General features: G+C 56.7%; 1 protein-coding gene across 28 annotated transcripts in view; it reads left to right on the forward strand.

The window, feature by feature from the left end:
• LOC105499675 (obscurin, cytoskeletal calmodulin and titin-interacting RhoGEF) overlaps positions 1-22,723 on the forward strand; it is a 166,334-nt gene that overhangs the window by 68,041 nt on the left and 75,570 nt on the right. For 20 of the 28 annotated variants that reach the window (XM_071081777.1, XM_071081732.1, XM_071081737.1 and 17 more), the window contains 22 exons: positions 121-233; positions 350-503; positions 695-856; positions 944-1,048; positions 1,911-2,177; positions 2,397-2,666; positions 3,016-3,282; positions 3,374-3,640; positions 3,726-3,992; positions 5,089-5,361; positions 6,175-6,441; positions 6,659-6,925; positions 9,196-9,468; positions 9,889-10,155; positions 10,806-11,072; positions 11,173-11,436; positions 11,740-12,003; positions 16,482-16,745; positions 17,281-17,544; positions 17,910-18,173; positions 21,552-21,815; positions 22,344-22,607. In XM_071081777.1, the coding sequence (XP_070937878.1) occupies positions 121-233; positions 350-503; positions 695-856; positions 944-1,048; positions 1,911-2,177; positions 2,397-2,666; positions 3,016-3,282; positions 3,374-3,640; positions 3,726-3,992; positions 5,089-5,361; positions 6,175-6,441; positions 6,659-6,925; positions 9,196-9,468; positions 9,889-10,155; positions 10,806-11,072; positions 11,173-11,436; positions 11,740-12,003; positions 16,482-16,745; positions 17,281-17,544; positions 17,910-18,173; positions 21,552-21,815; positions 22,344-22,607 (5,334 nt within the window). The remainder of the gene's footprint in view (positions 1-120; positions 234-349; positions 504-694; positions 857-943; positions 1,049-1,910; positions 2,178-2,396; positions 2,667-3,015; positions 3,283-3,373; positions 3,641-3,725; positions 3,993-5,088; positions 5,362-6,174; positions 6,442-6,658; positions 6,926-9,195; positions 9,469-9,888; positions 10,156-10,805; positions 11,073-11,172; positions 11,437-11,739; positions 12,004-16,481; positions 16,746-17,280; positions 17,545-17,909; positions 18,174-21,551; positions 21,816-22,343; positions 22,608-22,723) is intronic. The other 8 variants (XM_071081828.1, XM_071081768.1, XM_071081801.1 and 5 more) reach the window with 5 other exon arrangements.

Consider the following 22,723-nt stretch of genomic DNA (forward strand, 5'->3'; position numbering starts at 1 on the left):
ATGAGCCAGCTCCATATAACTCTGTCCAGCTTGGGCACTGTCCCACCCTAGTCCTGTCCCCACTCTGAAGGCTCCTCCAAGCCCTTTTTCTCCTCCCACCTCCTACTTCCTCCTCCCCAGAGCTGCCTGTGAACTTCAGCCGCCCGCTGCAGGATGTGGTGACCACCGAGAAGGAGAAGGTTACCCTGGAGTGTGAGCTGTCTCGTCCTAATGTGGATGTGCGCTGGCTAAAGGTGCCTCCCCCTGACCCCACTCTGTTGCCTCCTTCCCTCCTCTCCTGGGGGCAGGCCCAAGTGGAACCCCAGGGCTGAACCACCTGTATGCCTGACCGGGCTTCTGCGCTCCACAGGACGGTGTGGAGCTGCGGGCAGGCAAGACGGTGGGCATTGCGGCCCAGGGCACCTGCAGGAGCCTCACCATTTACCGGTGCGAGTTCGCGGATCAGGGCATGTATGTGTGTGATGCCCATGACGCCCAGAGCTCTGCCTCTGTGAAGGTGCAAGGTGAGGGCTGTGTGGGGCACGTGGGGCATGGCAGGTGTGGGCACCTCCTCCTGTCTTCCATGTCCCCCAGCCAGGGGCTTGGCCACTCTGCTTTCACCTTCACAACCCTTGGCACGCTGGGGCACTGGGTGGGGGGTGCTGGGGGTGGCTCTGTGTGTCCAGGTGTGGCAGGGCCTCCCTTGCCACCCCAGGCCGCAACATCCAGATCGTGAGGTCCCTGGAGGATGTGGAAGTGATGGAGAAGGACAGTGCCACCTTCTCCTGTGAGGTCTCCCACGACGAAGTGCCTGGCCAGTGGTTCCGGGAGGGCAGCAAACTGCGGCCCAGTGACAACGTGCGCATCCGCCAGGAAGGTGCGAGGACCAGTGGCTATGGTGGGCACGGCCCAACCCCCAGGTCCTCCTCTGTCCCCGCCCATACTGAGCCGCCTTTTTCCCCAGGAAGGACATACACTCTCATCTACCGGAGGGTCCTGGCGGAAGATGCAGGGGAGATCAAATTTGTAGCTGAAAATGCAGAATCTCGAGCCCAGCTCCGAGTGAAGGGTGAGGTGGGGGCTGAGGGGAGGGCGAGGCTGGACAGTGTGCATGTGTGGCCAGCTGGCTCAGCACAGGCCCGGACACCCCAAGCCCGCTCTCAGGACCAGGACAGCAGGGACTCACGAGGAGGGAAGGGGTTGTCACCTCCTTGGCAGGAAGATAGAGGCCAGAGAAGCGGCCATGAGGGGCTTCTCCCTTCCTTAAAACCGAGATCCTGGTGAATCCTCCATCTGGCTGCAGCGTGTGCTGCAGAGGCCAGGCATGAGGCCCTGTGGGGCGGGGGGGAGGGGGAGGGTTGTCGGGCGCGGGGAGTTCTACCTGGTGGCAGTGAGGAGGAGGATCAGGGGATCAGGGAGAGTGGTGCTGGGGCAGCAGGGAGGGAGGCTCTGCAGACAGGTGGAGTGGGGACGGGCCAGTAGGGCTAAGTCAGAGGTGTGCGGGGAGGGGACATGAGTTCCTGGGACTGGGCTAGGGTATGTGGTTATGGTTCCAAAGTGGGGGCTTGGGGAGAGGACTGCAGGGGGTGGGACTACATGGGGCAGAGCCTACCCTGCTCTTGGTGGGCCAGGACAGCGGGCAGGACCTGGGTGGTGGAAGTGGGAGTGTGGGATATGGGAGGGCAGGGTAGGCAGAGGCGGGCACACTCCCCTTGCTGGTGGTCTGCTCTGTGGAGCAGGTCGTAGCACAGCTCCAAGGGGGACACTCAGCCTAAACACCTGCTGTCCCCTGGCGGGCAGACATGGGCTGTTGGGGCCTAGTGGGGTCCGGGCCCTTGGTTGCCCAAAACACCCAGTGCCTCGTCGGAGCCTGGGCCTGGGAGCCTGGAGCACCGTCTCTGATCCACCCCGTGCCCCAACTATGCTCACAGAGCTGCCAGTGACCCTCGTGCGCCCTCTGCGGGACAAGATTGCCATGGAGAAGCACCGCGGTGTGTTGGAGTGTCAGGTGTCCCGGGCCAGCGCCCAGGTGCGGTGGTTCAAGGGCAGTCAGGAGCTGTGGCCCGGGCCCAAGTACGAGCTGGTCAGTGATGGCCTCTACCGCAAGCTGATCATCAGTGACGTCCAGGCAGAGGACGAGGACACCTACACCTGCGACGCCGGCGATGTCAAGACTAGTGCACAGTTCTTTGTGGAAGGTGCAGGCAGGGAGGGCAGCTCTGCAGGTTGCTTTTGTTGGGGGGAGTCTCCTAGGTCCATGGTTTGCCCTACACTCCTGGAGACGCTGGGTCTGGGTAGCTCAGGAGGATGCTAACATGCATCTAGTGGGGCAAGGGCTTGTTCCCAGGAAGGAACCCTGCCAGAGGGGCAACTTGTCCTATCCATGGGATCCGCCAGCAACTGCTCCTCCCCAACAGAGCAATCCATCACCATTGTGCGGGGTCTGCAGGACGTGACGGTGATGGAGCCTGCTCCTGCCTGGTTTGAGTGTGAGATCTCCATCCCCTCAGTGCGGCCACCTAAGTGGCTCCTGGGGAAGACAGTGTTGCAGGCTGGGGGGAACGTGGCCCTGGAGCAGGAGGGCACGGTGCACCGGCTGATGCTGCGGCGGACCTGCTCCACTATGACCGGGCCCGTGCACTTCACCATCGGCAAGTCTCGCTCCTCTGCCCGCCTGGTGGTCTCAGGTGAGCACTCCCGCCCCGGTGGGTGGACGCGAGGCAGAGGCATAAAAGGACAAGGCTGTGGGTGGGTACAGGGCAGGGTCATGGGAGGAGAAGGCTCAGTGCAGTGACGGGACACAGTTCAGGGCCACAGATGGGTATCACTCATGGCCAGGGGAGGACACAGTTCAGGACCACAGAGGATACAGCTCAGGGCCAGGGGAAGGCACAGTTCAGGGAACAGTGGACACGGCTCAGGGCCAGGGGAGGACATAGTTCAGGGCCATAGGTGAGCAGGCTCAGGGCTTGGCAGACAGGACAGGGTGATTGGTTCCTGTGGCCCTGTGGCCCAGCCTGTCTCCACTCCCTGCAGACATCCCCGTAGTCCTCACACGGCCGTTGGAGCCCAAGACAGGGCGTGAGCTGCAGTCAGTGGTCCTGTCCTGCGACTTCCGGCCAGCCCCCAAGGCTGTGCAGTGGTACAAGGATGACACACCCCTGTCTGCCTCTGAGAAGTTTAAGATGAGCCTGGAGGGTCAGATGGCCGAACTGCGCATCCTCCGGCTCATGCCTGCCGATGCTGGTGTCTACCGGTGCCAGGCGGGCAGCGCCCACAGCAGTACTGAGGTCACTGTGGAAGGTGGGGCATGAGGGACACGGGGCTACTGAGAGGGTTTTGGGGAGGGGTTGCCTGGTGATGTGGGCACTGAGGCCTGGTGTGTCCCTTGCAGCGCGGGAGGTGACAGTGACAGGGCCGCTGCAGGATGCAGAGGCCATGGAGGAGGGCCGGGCCAGCTTCTCCTGTGAGCTGTCCCATGAGGACGAGGAGGTCGAGTGGTCGCTCAACGGGATGCCCCTGTACAACGACAGCTTCCATGAGATCTCGCACAGGGGCCGGTGCCACACGCTGGTACTGAAGAGCGTCCGGCGTGCTGATGCAGGCACAGTATGCGCCTCCTCCCCCAAGGTGTCAACCTCTGCCCACCTGGAGGTCCGAGGTGAGCCATCCCACCAGTCTTCGGGGCTCCCCACTAGGGATGGGACAGGTGCTGGGCTCCCCTCACCCTCCTACCCCTCCTGCAGTGAAGCCGGTGGTGTTCTTGAAGGGGCTGGATGACCTGTCCGCAGAGGAGCATGGCACCCTGGCCCTGCAGTGTGAGGTCTCTGACCCCGAGGCCCATGTGGTGTGGCGCAAAGATGGCGTGCAGCTGGGCCCCAGCGACAAGTATGACTTCCTGCACACGGCGGGCACGCGGGGGCTCGTGGTGCATGACCTGAGCCCCGAGGACGCCGGCCTGTACACCTGCCACGTGGGCTCCGAGGAGACCCAGGCCCGGGTCAGCGTGCACGGTGTGTGGCTGTGGGCATGGCGGAGCTCGGAGAAGGGAGGTGTGCTGGATGGGCATGGATGTGGGGCTGGCCACTACCTGGGTGGCCCACGTCATTCTCTGAGATTGAAGGGCTGCTCTGCTGAGCCGGGGAGGTCAGGGGAGCCTTCTAGAGGAGCCATGACTTGACATGGTCCTGTGAGGCCTGGGTGCAGGCAGGTGGACCTGGGGACGATGGGTCCCGGAGCCAGGGTTGGAGGCTGTGCTGTCCCTGCCTGGTGGTCCCGACGTAGCCCGGGGATGTTGCCCTGTACCAAGGGATGTGTCTGCACAGAAGCCACCAGGCCAGTGTGGGACACCAATGGGGATGGCCAGGGAGAAGCCGAGATGCCAGGCAGGGGCTGTGAGTAGGCCATGTCTCTGTCCTTCATGGGGCCCTAGCAAGGCCCCAGGGCCACTGGGCTGACAGGGTAGAGCCATCCCTGAATCCAGCCCTGCAGCACTGGGGGTGTGCGTGCCCTGGAGTCTGTCCTGTTTTTCAGGGGCAGTTCCCTCAACTGCAGGGTGGCTACCTGGCCCCCTGTGTGTGTATGCACAGTCCCAGTGGCATCCTGGTGTGGGTGACAGGCGGCGTAACCAGCCTGTTTGCTGGTCCTTGACAGTCTTGTAACGAGATGGGGAAGGGGCAGGAGGCGTGGCGAGTTTGTCCTGGAGCTGGGACTATGGGGTCCTGTGCCTCCTCTCCTCCCTGTGACGACCATGGGTCCTCCCTCTCCCTGCTACCCTGATTGGAGCTCAGAGTTGTTGGTTATGCAAATGCCAGGGGACAGCCAGCTCCAGCAGAGGGGTGTCTACTCATTGGCTGGTGCAACGTGGCACCCTGCCCCCACAGGGCCTGGCCTCTCCCAGGGTCTGACACCTCCCAGGGTTTGGTCCCTGTGGGGTCTGGTCCCTCTAAGGGATCCAGCTCCTCCTGGGGTCTGGTCCCTGTGGGCTCTGATCCCTCCCAGGGTCTGGTCCCTTGGGCTCTGATCCCTCCCAGGGTCTGGCCCTTCCTATGTCTGGCCCAGGGCAGTGCTGTCCTCTTGCCTGGCCTGACAGTCTCCGATGGCCCGCAGATCTGCACGTGGGCATCACCAAGAGGCTGAAGACAGTGGAGGTGCTGGAGGGGGAGAGCTGCAGCTTTGAGTGCGTCCTGTCCCATGAGAGTGCCAGCGACCCAGCCATGTGGACAGTCGGTGGGAAGACGGTGGGCAGCTCCAGCCGCTTCCAGGCCACACGTCAGGGCCGAAAATACATCCTAGTGGTCCGGGAGGCTGCGCCGAGTGATGCTGGGGAGGTGGTCTTCTCTGTGCGGAGCCTCACCTCCAAGGCCTCACTCATTGTCAAAGGTGGGCAGGGCCTGCCGGACGGGGGCTTTATCACCTGGGCTGAGGAGTGGGGACCCTGGGCCTGTCCCCAGGAGTCCAGGAGTTGGGCCCCACTGGCTGCAGAAGCCGGTGGGGGTGCTTTTGGGGCCTGCCTCCCCCAGCTGCTGCAGAGCACCCCTTCTAGGAGCCACAGGGCCTGAGGCACCTGCTGGATGCTGGGGGCAGTTCTCATGTGGAAGTGGGGTTGCATTCTTCTCTGAGCTCTGATATAGGCCTGGATTCTTTTCCAATCTGTGTTCTGAGTGCCCTGAGCACTTGGTAGCTCCCAGAGCTGTGGCTCACAGGGCCAGTCTGGCAGCACTGGCCTGAGGGCCCAGCCACCTGCTCTGCTGACATCACCACCAGCGCCCGAGTTCGCGCCCCTGACGAGCACACTTGGTGCAGTTTGGCGGGGCACGCTCAGAGGATGCCAGCGTGGGCCTGAAAGATGCCAGAGGATAAAATTCTGTAGTTGTTGATCTTCCTGCCTCCTGAGTCCCACCCTGGTGACAGTGGGGACACTAACATTCCAGGACTCTGAAGCTCCTGAGGGCCGAGGTCCCAGAGTTTGGGGGTTGCAGGTTCTGTTGTCTTGGTCACCAGAGAATCAGTGTTCTCAAACACTTGTCTTTGCCCCAATCCTGGTCATGGTGAAGGTGGTAGGGTTTTGGCTGGGTCTGTGCGTAGAGCTATGGCTGTAGCCAGGATGGTGGCTGGGGCCGTGACTGCAGTCATCTGTGGCTGGCTCCGTGGCCCTGGCTGTGCTTCAAGGGCAGCTGTCTTTGCTCTCTTCAGAGAGGCCGGCAACCATCATGAAGCCCCTGGAAGACCAGCGGGTGGCGCCAGGGGAGGACGTGGAGCTGTGCTGTGAGCTGTCACGGGCGGGCACGCCTGTGCGCTGGCTGAAGGATGGGAAGGCCATCCGCAAGAGCCAGAAGTACGATGTGGTCTGTGAGGGCACGATGGCTGTGTTGGTCATCCGCGGGGCCTCGCTCAAGGACGTGGGCGAGTACACGTGTGAGGTGGAGGCTTCCAAGAGCACAGCCAGCCTCTGTGTGGAAGGTAAATGCTGCAGGAGCCCCACGCGTGGCCCTGGAGTGGCGTCTCTACCCTAGCGGGGCACAGGGCCACCCCTGGAGCCTGAGCTCCTCTGTCCCAGGTGAAAGGGCTCACCCAGGTCCCAGAGCTTCCCCAGCCAGGCCTGGAAGATAACAGGGCCGGCCTGGGGTCTGTGCAGGCCTAATGCCCCACCTATTCTGCCTCCGTCTCCCTGCCCCAGAAAAAGCAAACTGCTTCACAGAGGAGCTGACCAACCTGCAGGTGGAGGAGAAAGGCACAGCTGTATTCACGTGCAAGACGGAGCGCCCCGCGGCCACAGTGACCTGGCGCAAGGGCCTCTTGGAGCTACGGGCCTCAAGGAAGCACCAGCCCAGCCAGGACGGCCTGGCCCTGCAGCTCACCATCAGTGCCCTGGAGAAGGCAGACAGCGACATCTATACCTGCGACATCGGCCAGGCCCAGTCTCAGGCCCAGCTCCTCGTGCAAGGTGAGGTGCCCAAGTGTGCTCGGGTCTAGGCTTTGAACGGCACTGGAGACTTGGAGGTGGAGAGGCCCAGCCTCAGTTTCTTATCATAAGGGTAGAGGGATGCACCCTGGGTGGTCACTGAGGCTCCCCAGCATGGCTGTGAATGAGCTGCTGGTGCTCACTTACTTGTGTGTTGATTTGGTCACTGTGTATTTCTCCCACATGCCCTGTGTGCCTGGCCCCCATGCGTGAGCTCAGTGTGTATCTGTACATACAACGTGTCACCCTTATCCCAGAGGGACAGCCTGACTCAGCTGTGCCAGGCAGCCTCAGGTGCTCCCAGGGAAGAACTGATGGTCATTAGGGTTGTCATTGAGAGTTACAGTGGCATTTTAGTCTTTTTCTTGTTTACAACAGAATACCTGAAACTGGGTAATTTATAAAGGAAATAAAGTTACTTCTTACAGCTCTGGAGGCTCAAGGTCAAGGGGCCACATCTGGTGAGGGCCCTCTTGCTGGCAGGGACTCTCTGCCGAGTCCCCAGGGGGTGGCACAGGGCATCTCATGGGGAGGGGGCTGAGTGTGCTAACTCAGGCCTCTTTTCATCTTCTTTTAAAGCCACCACTCACATTAAAGCACTTTAACACATTAACCTGTTAACCCACTGATCCATGAATGGATTAATCCATTCCCACCTTGGACCCAATCCCCTCTTAAAGGCTCCACCTCTTAATATTACCACATTGGGATTAAGTTTCAACATGAGTTTCCAGGGGGACATTCAGATCATAGCAGGTGGCTGTTTGATCTTACTGTTTGGCTCCACATTTGAGTGGCAGGCAGAGTGACAGCTGTCATTCTCCCCACTCTGTAGATAAGAAAACTGAAGCTTTAGTGGGTCCATGGCCAGGGCAAGGTCATCAGGCACATTGGGATCAGAGCAGGCGAGGCCCAGCCCCTTCACCACAGCCTTCACTTGGCTCTGAAGTCCCGGGCTGGTGTGTCCAGAGCTGAGTTTGCAGGGGGTCTGACCACAGGGCGTTCACAGGGTTCAGTATTTGAAAGGCCCCAGTTGTGATCATGAGAAGTAATGTAAAGCAGGAATCATCACTGATTTTTCCTCTCCAATGGATTTGGTGACCCTGGTGAAAGCATTCTGTTAACACAGTAAAGCCCCATGATCTAATAAAGTTGGTACCCGTAGTTAATTTTTTTTTAAAAGCCATCAAGAGTGAGAGTCATAAGATAACAAAAGATGCTCTTTAAAAGTTTAACATGGCCGGGCTCAGTGGCTCACGCCTGTAATCCCAGCACTTTGGGAGGCTGAGGCAGGTGGATCACGAGGTCAGGAGTTCTAGACCAGCCTGGCCAACATGGTGAAACCCCATCTCTACTAAAAATACAAAAATTAGCCAGGCATGGTAGCACGTGCCTGTAATCTCAGCTACTCAGGAGGCTGAGGCAGGAGCGTTGCTTGAACCCGGGAGGCGGAGGTTGCAGTGAGCCAAGATCGTGCCACTGCACTCCAGCCTGGGAGACAGAGTGAGACTCCATCTCTAAAAAAATAAAATAAAATAAAAGTTTAACGTATGAGGATGTTGGCTGGCCTGGTCAGGGGCCCAAGCCATTTCCTTGTGTGCCATCCACTGATGAGAGCTCTTCATCCATGTGGATTGCCCGGGTTGGGGTTGCCTTCTTTGAGGTGGAGCTATGCCTGCAGGACACTCATGCATGCAGAAGGAATCTGAATGCAGGACCTGTCTCGATATTCGATATTCGTAAACGCTCATCTGTTACCATCCCTAATTCAGCAGCCAAAAAACCTCATTTCTAGGAATTCACATTTCTTATCTTCCAAGCATTTGATTTCAATTTCAGCATAACTATAGCCATTTTTTTTCACACTCCTCTTTCATCTGTTACTACAAGAGTTAATTTCATGGCACAATTGTAATGATACACACAGCTGTGTATGCAGGTTTGGGAGCCAACCGCTCCTGGGAGCACAGCTTGGATAGGGGGCAGAAGTGTGCTCTCCTGGGTTCTCAGCAGGCTGCAGACTCACCCAGCAAGCCTTGCAGAAGGACCTCCAAGGTGCAGAGAGGTGGACTCGGGGCTCCGAGTGGCCCTCAAACAAGTATCTAGACCGTTCAAACTCTGACCCACTTACTGTTTTCGGAGTTCTGTCCCTGCAAACTTGTTAAAACACAGACACCTTGCTCTGTCCTGGGGAGTGTCTGTCCTGGGGAGCACTGCTGGCTGAGCCTGCCCAGGACGCTGTGCCTTTGCAGGCCGGAGAGTGCACATCATCGAGGACCTGGAGGACGTGGATGTGCAGGAGGGCTCCTCGGCCACCTTCCGTTGCCGGATCTCCCCGGCCAACTACGAGCCTGTGCACTGGTTCCTGGATAAGACACCCCTGCATGCCAACGAGCTCAATGAGATCGAGGCCCAGCCTGGGGGCTACCACGTGCTGACCCTGCGGCAGCTGGCGCTCAAGGACTCGGGCACCATCTACTTCGAGGCGGGTGACCAGAGGGCCTCAGCCGCCCTGCGGGTCACTGGTGGGTCACATGCTCACGTTGCACATGTTGCTCAGAGCTGCAGACAGGTGGAGAGGCAGATGGCAGCTCAGCCATGTGCCTAGTATCCCTGGGCACACAGAGAAAGCACCCTTGGCTCGACTGTGGGGTGGGGGCTCGGAAAGCTGAATTGGGCTTTCAGAATGAATGCTTCTGCATGGTTTGCAGAACTGTTCTTGGTGTGCACTGGCTAGGCTGCATCCCCACTGGGGCAGGAGCCGCACAGAGCCTTCCCTGTTCCCTCCACAGCCTGTTGCGTGGTCCCAGCCTGAGGGTGACTGGTGGGTGCTGAGCCAGGGTGTTGCCTGGTCCGCAGTGAGACCCAGGGTTTGTCCCTGTTGGCCCCTCCAGCAGCAGCACGACAGGATCCCACATGCTCCTGCTTCTCTCTCTGTCCCCCAGGTAAGCCAAGTGTCTTCTCCCGGGAGCTCACAGATGCCACCATCACAGAGGGTGAGGACTTGACCCTGGTGTGCGAGACCAGTGCCTGCGACAGCCCTGTGTGCTGGACCAAGGATGGGAAGACCCTGCGGGGATCTGCCCGGTATCAGCTGAGCCACGAGGGCCACCGAGCCCAGTTGCTCATCACTGGGGCCACCCTGCAGGACAGCGGACGCTACAAGTGTGAGACTGGGGGCGCCTGCAGCAGCTCCATTGTCAGGGTGCACGGTGAGCCCCAGCAGCCCCAAAGCCTAGCCACAGGCTAGGTGCCTACAGCTCTCTTCTCAGGCAGCACCGTCTTCAGGGCAGGGCATGTGCGCCCACAAGGAGCCCAAGGTGGGAGGACCCAGGCTCCTGTGCATCCTGTATGGGGTGCCCACAGCTCCCCGTGTCCTTCCTGGCTCTCCCTGGCACCTCATCCACCCTGCTTGGCTTCCGTTCTGGCCTCTGCCACCCGCAGGAGCCGCCCTGCAGAGCTGTCTCCTCTGCGTCCCTGAAGGGCTGTCCCTCTGTGCATGCCTGTGTCCCTGACCTCCCATCTTAGGAGGCGCCAACCACAGTGGCTTAGGGCCCACCGTGACCTCATTTGACCTTACTTCCCTCATCACTACCACGCTTTGAGGTCTGGGCTAGGGCCTCCAACTGTGAATTTGGGGGCACAGGTCCCTGACACCCCACCCTTCTGTTCTCCTGCTTGGTTCATCCTTTCTATCCCTCACCCTCAGAGCTGCCCCTTTCCAGAAGTCTCGAGGTCCTTGCCACAGGCCCCAAAGGAGAAGGGGGACCCTGCAGCTGATGTCCCCAGCCCTCCACCACCTATAGGGGACCCCTAGTGGACCAGTCGGGGGAGGGCAAGCTGAGCCTGTGCCTGTCTGCAGCCCGGCCAGTGCGGTTCCAGGAGGCCCTGAAGGACCTGGAGGTGCGGGAGGGTGGTGCTGCCACACTGCGCTGTGTGCTGTCATCTGTGGCTGCGCCCGTGGAATGGCGCTGTGGAGACAATGTCCTGAGGCCAGGTGACAAATACAGCCTACGCCAGGAAGGTGCTGTCTTGGAGCTGGTGGTCCGCAACCTCCGGCCGCAGGACAGCGGGCGGTACTCATGCTCCTTCGGGGACCAGACTACTTCTGCCACCCTCACGGTGACTGGTAAGCATCTCTGTTCACCCTGCCCATGTGGCCCAAAGATGCCACTTCCTCCAATGCAGGGGAGCAAAGATGATGTTCTCTGCGTCTGACCTTCCTGCAGCCCTGCCTGCCCAGTTCATCGGGAAACTGAGAAACAAGGAGGCCACAGAAGGGGCCACAGCCACGCTGCGGTGTGAGCTGAGCAAGGCGGCCCCCGTGGAGTGGAGAAAGGGGTCTGAGACCATCAGAGATGGGGACAGATACTGCCTGAGGCAGGACGGGGCCATGTGTGAGCTGCAGATTCGTGGCCTGGCCATGGTGGATGCTGGGGAGTACTCATGTGTATGTGGAGAGGAAAGGACCTCAGCCTCACTCACTATCAGGGGTAAGACCCTGTGTCCAGAGTCGTGGCCGGTGTCCAGTTCTTTACCTCTGCTGTCAGTTGCACCAATTCCAGTCTCCCCCAACTGTGCCATGCCCTTCCCAGCACATCACGGAATCCCTTCCAGCTTTCTGGACTATCGAAGGAACCAGGAGAACCTGGCATTTGCAGCCAGACTCCCACCCTCGAGGCACCCTGGGACCTGTCCTGTGGGAGTCTGTCTTATCCTCCATCTCGCCATTGCCTGTCCCCGTGTGCTTCCCAGAGTCTGATCTCCTGCATGTCTGTCTGTCCATCCCTCCCCAGCCATGCCTGCCCACTTCATAGGAAGACTGAGACACCAAGAGAGCACAGAAGGAGCCACAGCCACACTGCGGTGTGAGCTGAGCAAGGTGGCCCCCGTGGAGTGGAGGAAGGGCCGTGAGAGCCTCAGAGATGGGGACAGACACAGACTGAGGCAGGATGGGGCTGTGTGTGAGCTGCAGATCTGTGGCCTGGCCGTAGCAGATGCTGGGGAGTACTCCTGTGTGTGTGGGGAGGAGAGGACCTCTGCCACTCTCACCGTGAAGGGTAATGACTGCCTCTGGCCACGTGCATGGGTGGCTGTGTCCAAGTGGGTATGCGCATTCCTGCCCTGTGCCCATGTCTGCGCTATGGCCTTCCCTGTTTCTGCATGGGGTTCCTGAATCATTCCTTCAGTAGGGATTCCTCACGCCTGCTGCGTGTTACCCGTCTTAGGAGCAGTAAGACAGCAGAGAAGAGAGGGCTGCTTGAGCCCTGTGGGGTTGTAGGCAGAGACAGAGGATATGGGGAGAACCAAATCGTTACAAAAGTGAGATCATAGATCTTCTCCAGGGTTAACACCAGGAAGGCAGGAAGGCAATCAGGAGGAGCCCCAGAAATGGAACACAGAAAGGAGTGGGGAGATGGCACGTGGGCTGGAGTGCACAGCCAGGGAGGGGAGGGTCCATTGTGAGGAGGAGAGAGGTAGGGTGACTGTGGGGAGGAGGTGATGGGGTGACTGTGGGGAGGAGGTGATGGGGTGACTGTGGGGAGGAGGTGATGGGGTGACTGTGGGGAGGAGGTGATGGGGTGACTGTGGGGAGGTGGTGATGGGGTGACTGTGGGGAGGAGGTGATGGGGTGACTGTGGGGAGGAGGTGATGGGGTGACTGTGGGGAGGAGGTGATGGGGTGACTGTGGGGAGGAGGTGATGGGGGTGACTGTGGGGAGGAGGTGATGGGGGTGACTGTGGGGAGGAGGTGATGGGGGTGACTGTGGGGGGGAGGTGATGGGGTGACTGTGGGGGGGAGGTGATGGGGGTGACTGTGGGGAGGAGGTGATGGGGGTGACTGTGGGGAGGAGCAGCCACAGTGACTCTTCATGTGTCAGCCAAGCAGAGCAGCTGTGTGGAGTGGAGGAAGGGGCCCAAGACGATCCAAGATGGGGGCTTTGACCAGGACAGGACATCCGGAGCCCTGTGGCCTGCCTGCAGTGGATCTAGGGTGTCGTCATGTGTGGGGGGTAGGAGTGGATCTCAGCCATGGCTGGGTGCCCTAGGGACATGAGGCTGCAGAACTCACCCTGGGCCCTGAACCTCTCAGTCACAGCAAGGAGAGGATTCCAGCCTCAAGCCACCAGTGTTAGCAGAAGGGACAGAACCCTGCAGGCCTGGCCTCTTGTGTCTGTGGAGCTGGGACCCATGGCCCGGTGTGGCTGGTGGTGTGGTGCGACGTGTGCAGGTGCTCGGGGCCTTGGCCTGGCTTGATTCTGTCAGGGAAAGCACATGGGATAAAGCCGGCCCGGGTGGAGGGCCCGAGCACCTTAGAGGGAATGCAGGGAAGGACTCTCCCAAGCTCGAGGACTTTCTTGCCCAGGACTCTGGTGGGCTCCCGTCACACCGCAAGGAGGGATCCCTCAGGCCAGTGAAGGGGCAGGTTCTGGGGGCCAGGCATGGCTGTCTGGATGCCAGTGCCTCCTCAGATGGGTGGCTGAAGAGCAGATGACCAGAGTGGACCCTTGCCGGCTGCCTGAGGCAGTTGCTTCCAGAAGTGGGCGAGTTCCAGGGAAGCTTCAGGTGGTGGGTGCCCTGCTGGACCCCCTCTTGTGCCTCCTTAGAGGGCACCCTTGCATGCTGGAAGTTTCCACTGGACCCCGAAGCCCCAAGGATGCTCTGAGCTGCAGTTCCCTGGGGGCGTCCAGGGGATACAGCTGGGCACTCTGAGGCTCCAGTCTCCATCTGGTGGGCTGGGAAGCCACCCAGCTTCAGTGCACAGGAGACAGTGGCCCTCGTCTGTCCCTGTGGTCCATGGCTATCTCCTGCATGCAGGGCATGTACAGGTGGACCGTTCCTTCATGTATTCGTTTGGTCATTTCTTATCTGCTGGACCCATGCACCAAGGCATCTGTTGCGTGGGGTTCTTGCTTGCATCATGAACACAGGGTGACGGTCAAGGTGGAGGGTGGCACCCTCCTTTCTCCCAGCAGCAGGCTCCTTATTCCCTGTCTGCCCTGGGCTCTGGCCACAGGAGCAGCAGGAACTGATGAGAAGCAGGAGCCTGGATGATTTTGTGGGAGATTTTTAGGCAGCTGATTTTGTGTCTTTTTCCTCCAGCTATTCATCAAGATCATGAGGCTGGGCACGGTGGCTCACACCTGTAATCCCAGCACTTTAGGAGGCCGAGGCAGGAGGATCATTTGAGCTCAAGATTTCCAGGCCAACCTGGGCAACCCAGGGAGACCCTATTTCTACAAAAAATATGAAAATTAGCTGGTTGTGGTGGTGCACACCTGTGGTCCCAGCTACTCAGGAGGCTGAGGTGGGAGGATTGGTTGAGGCCACAAGTTTGAGGCTGCAGTGAGCTGTGATGGCACCACTGCACTCCAGCCTAGGCAACACTGAGACCCTGTCTGAAAAAGAAGAAAAAAATTATGAAGGAGCTATAAAATAGGGAACCACAGAATGGGGCCTGGGCCACAGTATAGTGTAACTGAGCCACCAGGCTGGTCTTGGGCCCTTGAGCGTGATGACAGATTCAGTCTGAGCCAGGATGGGCCGCAGAAGACCTTGGGGATGGGGAGATCCTGTTTGGTTCTGTCTCTTCCTCCCCACGTCATGGGTCTTGTGGCCACTGCATGTGTCTGCCATCATCTTGGGGTCCCTGCTAGGATTCCAGCTCCTCTGTGTCCTGGGCGGCTTTCCCCTGCGTGTCCGTGGCCAATCTGTTCTCCGCTCCCAGGGCACTGTTTCACGTCCACGTGTCCATGCTTTAATTCCTAGTTTCCTCCATAGTTGGAGTGTGTCCTTGCTGAGTGTCCCAAGGTGTCTCCAGAGGGCCTCATGGTCTTTGTGTCCTCTCCAGCCCTACCAGCCAGGTTCATAGAAAGTATGAGGCCTGAGGACACCTCAGAAGGGGCCACACCGTGATGCTAACGGGCTGGACCGTGGGAAGCCGCAGTGCACACCTTGTACTCAGCACACCCCAGGAGTGGCCCGTGTTCAGATGGCTTCCCTGTCTTCTCTGTGTTGTCCATGTCCTGTCTCTTCTGTGGGCTCAGAGGGTGTGATTGTGGCCATCTCTTTCTGATCCCCCAGCCCTGCTGGCCAAGTTCACAGAGGGTCTGAGGAATGAAGAGGCTGTGGAAGGGGCCACAGCCATGTTGTGGTGTGAACTGAGCAAAGTGGCCCCTGTGGAGTGGAGGAAGGGGCCCAAGAACCTCAGAGATGGGGACAGATACATCCTGAGGCAGGAGGGGACCAGGTGTGAGCTGCAAATCTGTGGCCTGGCCATGGCGGATGCCGGGGAGTACTTGTGTGTGTGTGGGCAGGAGAGGACCTCAGCCACGCTCACCATCAGGGGTAAAGATCATGTGTGGCCTTGTGGACCCGTGGCTTGGTATCTACATGTCACCGTGTCATTCTCATCTTCCAATGTGGCACAGCCCCTGTGGCAATCCTGGGGTTGTCTCTTCTCCAAGTGAGGTCCTCCGGTTGTCTCCCGCCTACCCTTCTTGTCCAGGGGGTGTCCTCATGCTCATGCTGATCCCTTTGTGTTCTCTGTTCTTCCCAGGCCATTTGCTTCCTCCTCATGTGAATGTTTATTTGCTTCTTCACGTGTGGTCCTTTGGTGGTTTGTGTGGCTCCTTGTGGGTGTCCATGTCCCGTCCACAGAGTCTTCCAGACAGTCTGATGATCTCAGCGACTGCTTGGTCCTTCCCAGCTCTGCCTGCCAGGTTCATAGAAGATGTGAAAAACCAGGAGGCCAGAGAAGGGACCACAGTCATGCTGCAGTGTGAGCTGAACAATGCAGCCCCTGTGGAGTGGAGGAAGGGGTCTGAGACCCTGAGAGATGGGGACAGATACAGCCTGAGGCAGGATGGGACCAAATGTGAACTGCAGATTCGTGGCCTGTCCATGGTAGACACTGGGGAGTACTCGTGTGTGTGTGGGCAGGAGAGGACCTCGGCCATGCTCACTGTCAGGGGTAAAGGCCACATGTGGCCAAGGAGAGCCATATTCTGGTGTCCATGTATTGATGTCATGCCGTCTGTCTGTACTCACACCATGTGCTCTCCCTGCATCTGCACCACCCTGTTCCCATCACTCTGCAGGGTCTCCTCCAGCCTCCAGAGCTATTGTGGGAACCAGGAGAAACCAGCCTTGCAGCCAGCTTCCACCCCATGTGCCTACAAGGATGGGCTCCATCATGTTGTCCTGTTGGCTTCTGTACCTTGCCCTTCACGCTGTCCTGTCCTTCCCCCCAGAGTGCTCCAGAGGCTCTCATGGTCCTTGTGTGTGTCTGATATACTCTGGCTCTGGCAGCCGGAGTTACATAAAGTGTGAGGACTCAGGAGGCCATGGAAGGAGTCACAGCTACAGTGCTGACAGGCTGGAGCATGGGAAGCCCCAGTCCACAGCCTGTGCTCAGCACACCCCACATGTGGCCTGTGTCCAAATGGGTTCTGTGTCTTCTCTTTGCCATCCATGTTCTGTATCTTCCATGTGCTCAGAGAGCAAGATTGTGTTCATATATTCTGATCCTCCTCCAGCGCTACCCATCAAGTTCACAGAGGGTCTGAGGAATGAAGAGGCCACAGAAGGGGCAACTGCCACACTGCGGTGTGAGCTGAACAAGGTGGCCCCTGTGGAGTGGTGGAAGGGGCATGAGACCCTCCGAGATGGAGACAGACATAGCCTGATGCAGGACGGGGCCAGGTGTGAGCTGCAGATCCGCGGCCTGGTGGCAGAGGATGCTGGGGAGTACCTGTGCATGTGCGGGAAGGAGAGGACCTCAGCCATGCTCACCGTCAGGGGTAAAGGCCACACGCGGCCAAGCAGCGCCATGCTCTGGTGTCCACATGTTGACTTGACGCCATCTGTCTCTGCCCATGCTGCGTTCTCTCCCCATGTCTGTACCTGCCTGTGTAACTGCACAAGCTTCTTCCAGCCTCCAGGGCTGTTGTAGGAAGCAGGAGGAAGCAGCCTCTCTAGCCGGCTCCCACTGTGTGCCTCTGAAGACTCTGTCAACATCGTCACGTTGGATTCTGTGTCTTCCATCCTGTCACATTCTGTCCCCTGATGTTCTTCATGTGTTTCTGACCCTCTCTGGGCCTGGGTGCCAGAGATTCCTATAAAGGCTGAGATGTGAGGAGGCCACAGGAGGGGCCGTGGCCATGTGCTGTAAAGCCTGTACTAAGAGAAGTCCCAGTCCACAGCCTGTGCTCAGCACACCCCCATGCAGCCTGTGCCTAGTTGGGTTCTGTGTCTTGTCTGTGCCATCCATGTCATTCCTATCTCTTCCATGTGCTCAGAGAATATGATTATATCTGTGTCTTTTGATCTCTTCAGCCCTGCCTTCCAAGTTCATAGAGGGTCTGAGGAATGAAGAGGCCACAGAAGGGGCCACGGCCATACTGTGGTGTGAGCTGAGCAAGGTGGCCCCGGTGGAGTGGAGGAAGGGGCATGACTGCCTCAGAGATGGGGACAGACACAGCCTGAAGCAGGATGGGTCCAGGTGTGAGCTGCAGATCCGTGGCCTGGCTGTGGTGGATGCCGGCGAGTACTCGTGTGTGTGTGGGCAGGAGAGGACCTCAGCCATACTCACTGTCAGGGGTAAAGATCGTGTGTAGCTATGTGGACCATGGCTTAGTGTCTCCACATCTCTGTGTCACCACCTTCTGCCTTCGAATGTGGCATGGTTCTGTGGCAACCCCATGGTTGTCTGTCCTCTAACTGGGGTCCTCTGGGCATCTCCCGCCTCCCTTCTTATCCAGGAGGTATCCTCATGCTCATATCCTTTTGCTTGTGTGTTCTCTGTTCCTCTGGGGCCATTTGCCTCCTCCCCATGTGTACGTTTGTTTGCTCTTTCACGTGTGGTTCTTTGATGGTTTTGTGTGGCTCTTTGTGGGTGTCCATGTCTTGTCCACAGAGTCCTCCAGATGGTCTAATAATCTCAATGACTGCTTGGTCTTTCCCAGCCCTGCCTGCCAGATTCATAGAAGATGTGAAAAACCAGGAGGCTAGAGAAGGGGCCACAGCCGTGCTGCAGTGTGAGCTGAGCAAGGCGGATCCCGTGGAGTGGAGGAAGGGGTCTGAGACCCTGAGAGATGGGGACAGATACAGCCTGAGGCAGGATGGGACCAGATGTGAGCTGCAGATTCATGGCCTGTCCGTGGCAGACACTGGGGAGTACTCGTGTGTGTGTGGGCAGGAGAGGACCTCGGCCACGCTCACCATCAGGGGTAAAGACCACATATGGCCACCTGAGTGATTCCTGTCTCCTCCCGCCTAACCCATATGTTCTGTGCTCTCCCAATGCTTGTTGATGTCATTGCCTCAAGACAATGCCTCAAGTGACTCATTCAGTCACTCCCCTGTGTGATACATCCCACAAATGCACATGGAACCCACTTGGATGACTTAATCTAGGGCTTGGGAATATGGACTTCAAGAGTGAATAGGGCAGGGACCCAAAGGAGAGCTCCACAGACAGACGTCAGGGTCCAGGAGAACTGTCTGAGGCCACTGGCATCTTGCTGGGGCTTGCACATGTGCGCGGGCTCTGGGGACCCAGGCCTAGAGGTGAGGGCCTGTGTTTCTGCTGATGGACATGCACAGTAGGGTTGGGGGCTCACTGAGGAGGTGGTCAGGCCAGGCTCCACTAAATCTGCTGAGAGTGTTTGAGTGGTTCTTGTGGTCATGCCAGGCTCCTGAAGGACTGCTGCCTTTGTCTGCTCAGCGGACACAGCAGAGCACTACGTCTGGGTAACTTCACAGCAGATACTTATTTTCTCAGACTTCTGGAGTCTGAAATTCCAAGATCAAGGAGTCACTCAGTTGGTTTGTCCTTAGGCCTCTTTTCTTGGCTTGTAGATGCTCTCTGGTCATATTGGATTGGGCCCACCCTAACAACCTCATTTTACCTTTCAAAGATCCTATTTCAATACTCTGACATTGTGAAGTGCTAGGAGTTAGGATTTCAACATACGGATTTGGGGAGGGGACTCAATTCAGACCATGACATTCTGCCCTCTGGCTTCCCACAATTAATTACCTTCTAACATGCAAAATACATTTGCTCCTTCCTAAGAGCCTGTAATCTTAACCCATTCCAGCATCAACTCAAAATCAGAATCTCATCTGAATGTCATCTAAGTCAAGCGTGAGGGAGGTGAAGTATGACTCATTCTGAGGCAAAATTCTTCTTCAGTTGTGAAGCATGAAACCAGACAAGTTTTGTGCTTCAAAAATTCAATGGTGGTGCAGGCATAGGATAGACGTTCCTGTTCAAAAGAGGGGAAGTTGGAAAGAAAAAATGGGTCATGGATCTTATGCAGGTCTGAACCTAGCAGAGCAAATTTCACTAGATTTTAAGGCTGGTGACTCAGTACAGTGGCTCACGTTTATAATCCTAGCACGTTGGGTGGCCGAGGCAGGAGAATTACTTGAGGCCAGGTATTCTAGACCAGTCTGGAAAATATAGCAAGACCCTTTTTCTAAAAAAAAAAAAAAAAAAAAAAAAAGGATTAGATGTGGTGGTGCACACCTGGGGTTCCAGTTACTGGGGAGGCTGAGGCATGAAGATCACTTGAGCCTGGGAGTTTGAGGCTGCAGTGAGCTATAATTGTACTGCACTCCAGCCTGGGTGACAGTGAGACCCCATCTCTACTTTTTTTCTAAAAGCCTGAAAAATAATTCTCTTTGACTTAATTCCAGTCCTCCATGCCAACCAGAGTGTTGTCCCCAATCTCTCAGACCTGGGTAATATCTTATCCACTCATCCTTGGGTAACAACCTCTTCCCCCTCTGTTCTGGGAAGAGGTGGTCCGGATCCCTGGACCTCTAGTGGCAGTGACAGCCCTGCTGATGCCTTTGGGGCCATTCTTTTATTTTGAAGGATAAGACATGTTTGCAGCCATATAGTGATAATAGCTCATCCTGGTGAATCCCGGAAGTCTGATAGCCTTCCTTCATTTTATCCCACCTCAATCCAATTCACTCCAATCTGCTGGTATAAGATTATCAAAAACTGAGTTGGCCTCCCATGCAATTCATGGAGGTCCACACCATCAGACAAGAGGCTTTTCCAGATAACTGCATCTCTATTCCTGGCTTCTGTTGAGATGACTAATTGGATCCATAAATTGCACACCTGGTGCTTTAGCAAATGGTTGTCTAGCCACACCCTTCATGTTCTCTTCAGAACACAGTTTCTCATTTTTTACCATGTGGTTAGGCTGAAAAATTTCCAAAGCTTTAAGTATTGGTTCCTTTTTTATTTACAATTCCTTCTTCAATTTATTTCCCTCCTCTTGCACTTTACAATAAGCAGCAAAGAGAAAACAGGTTGCACCTTCAACACTTTACTTAGAAATTTCCTCAATTAAACATGCAAAATTTTATTGTTTCTTAGTCCTACCTTCTACACACAACAACACAATTTGGACAAGTTCTTTGCCACATAATAACGAGGATCACCTTTCCTCCACTTTCCAATAACCTGTTCTTTATTTCCATCTAAGGTCTGACCAGAAGCATTTTTAATGTCCATCTTTACATGAACAGGTTGTTCACAGCAATCTAGATTTCCACTTCCACATTTTTAGATAATTGTTACAATGGCACCCTACTCCTGGTACCAATATTTCTGTTAGATTTCTGACTAGAAGTCTGAGGTGAAGTGTTATTAGGTTGACTTCCTCTGAGGCTTCTCTCCTTGGCTTGTTGATGCAGTCTTCTGTTTTTTCACGTGGTCACCCCTCAGTGTGTCTCTGTGTCCTAATATCCTCTTTTTATAAGGACACCAGTCATATTGGATTTGGGCACACCCTAACAACCTCATTTAACCTTAGTTACCATTTTAAAGGCCTTATCTTTAATACAGTCACGCTCTGAGGTTCCAGAGGTTAGGTTTGAACATATGAATTTAGGGGGACACAATCAGACCATAACAGGGGGTAACCAGGGTGGGGCTTGCTCCATTGTACTTTGTGAGCTCTCACTCTACCTAGAGTCAGGAAGCAAGAGAGGACAGCAGGTTGAAGGGTCAGAGGTGTGGTGTCGAAGCCATATCTGGAGTCTGTTGGGGGTTTTGGTGATTGAGCCAAGGCAATGTGTATCCAGTAAAGTCAGGACAGGAGCAGTGAGGTGGAGACAGCAGGTCCTTGTGTGGGCTGGTATGGTTGGCAGTGAGCCGAGGTATGCTCATGCATGAGTAGTGCTGGATGGAAGCCCTGCCTGGGATGGGTATCTCCTGTATGAGAATGGGGAAGCAGGTGTCAGGACAAGGAGGTGCCTCCTGTGAGACTGGAGAGAGAGAAGAGAGAGATGTGTCACATTATTGCATATGTGGAAGTTGGAGGAGCCTGTCTTGCTTCCTAGAACGATAGGACATGGGTAGGACAAGATGTCCTTTGAGAATAGATCCAGGATGGAGCCCATCTCCCAGTCAATCTGCACCTCACAGGCAGAACACAGGAAGACCTCAGTCTCGCACAGTCTTTGGTCCACCTTATCCCACGTCCTCGAGATCTGCTTCTGTTTCCTTCCTGGATAATCAGGTTGTGTCCCTCAGATCCTCCAGTGGATTTGATGGCTTCTGTCCATGTGACCCTTCCTAGCCCTGCCTGCACGATTCACTCAAGATCTGAAGACCAAGGAGGCCTCAGAAGGGGCCACAGCTACACTGCAGTGTGAGCTGAGCAAGGTGGCCCCTGTGGAATGGAAGAAGGGTCCTGAGACCCTCAGAGATGGGGGCAGATACAGCCTGAAGCAGGATGGGACGAAGTGTGAGCTGCAGATCCATGACCTGTCTGTGGCAGATGCTGGGGAATACTCATGCATATGTGGACAAGAGAGGACCTCGGTCACGCTCACCATCAGGGGTAAAGTCCATGTGTCCAGATCTGTGGTCTGGTGTCCAGTTGTTCACTTCCTGCCGTCAATCTCTGCCCATTGCATGGTCTCCCCCAGACTGCCACACTTTTCACATCATGCCACGCTATCCCTTCCAGCTTCCTGGGCTGCTGAAGGAACCAGAAGAAGCTCATCTACATCCAGATTCCCACTCCTGTGATACTGTGGGCCCTGTCCTATTGGATTGTGTCTTTCTTTCATCTTGTCATGTCCTGTCTACCAGCGCTTTCCAAGGAGTTTAATGTTCTCTGTGTTTTCTGACTCTCTCTGGCCCTGCATGCCAGATTCATGTTATCTCTGAGACCTGAGGAGCCCACGAAGGGGCCATGACTGTGATGTTACCAGACTGAACAGAGGGAATCTACAGCCTGTGCTTGGCATACCCTGCATGTGGTCTGTGTCCAGTTGGGGTTTGTGTCTTCTCTGTGCCATCCATGTCCTGTCTTTTTCATGTGCTCAGTGTAATTGTGTCCATGTCTTTCTCATCCCTCCACCAGCCCTGCCCGCCAAGTTCACAGAGGGTCTGAGGAATGAAGAGACCATGGAAGGGGCCACAGCCACACTGCAATGTGAGCTGAGCAAGGCAGCCCCTGTGGAGTGGAGGAAAGGCCTCGAGGCTCTCAGAGATGGGGACAAATATAGCCTGAGACAAGAAGGGGCTGTGTGTGAGCTGCAGATTCATGGCCTTGCTATGGCAGATACCGGGGTGTACTCCTGCGTGTGTGGGCAGGAGAGGACCTCAGCTACACTCACTGTCAGGGGTAAAGATCCTGTGTGGCCATGTGGGCTTGTGGCTTGGTGTGTACACCTCTCTGTGTCACCACCTTCTGCCTCCAAATGTGGCACAGCTCCTGTGGAAACCCTGTGATTGTCTGTC

The sequence above is a fragment of the Macaca nemestrina genome, chromosome 1 (assembly GCF_043159975.1).
Source record: "Macaca nemestrina isolate mMacNem1 chromosome 1, mMacNem.hap1, whole genome shotgun sequence".
In the NCBI taxonomy this organism is placed as follows: Eukaryota; Metazoa; Chordata; class Mammalia; order Primates; family Cercopithecidae; genus Macaca; species Macaca nemestrina.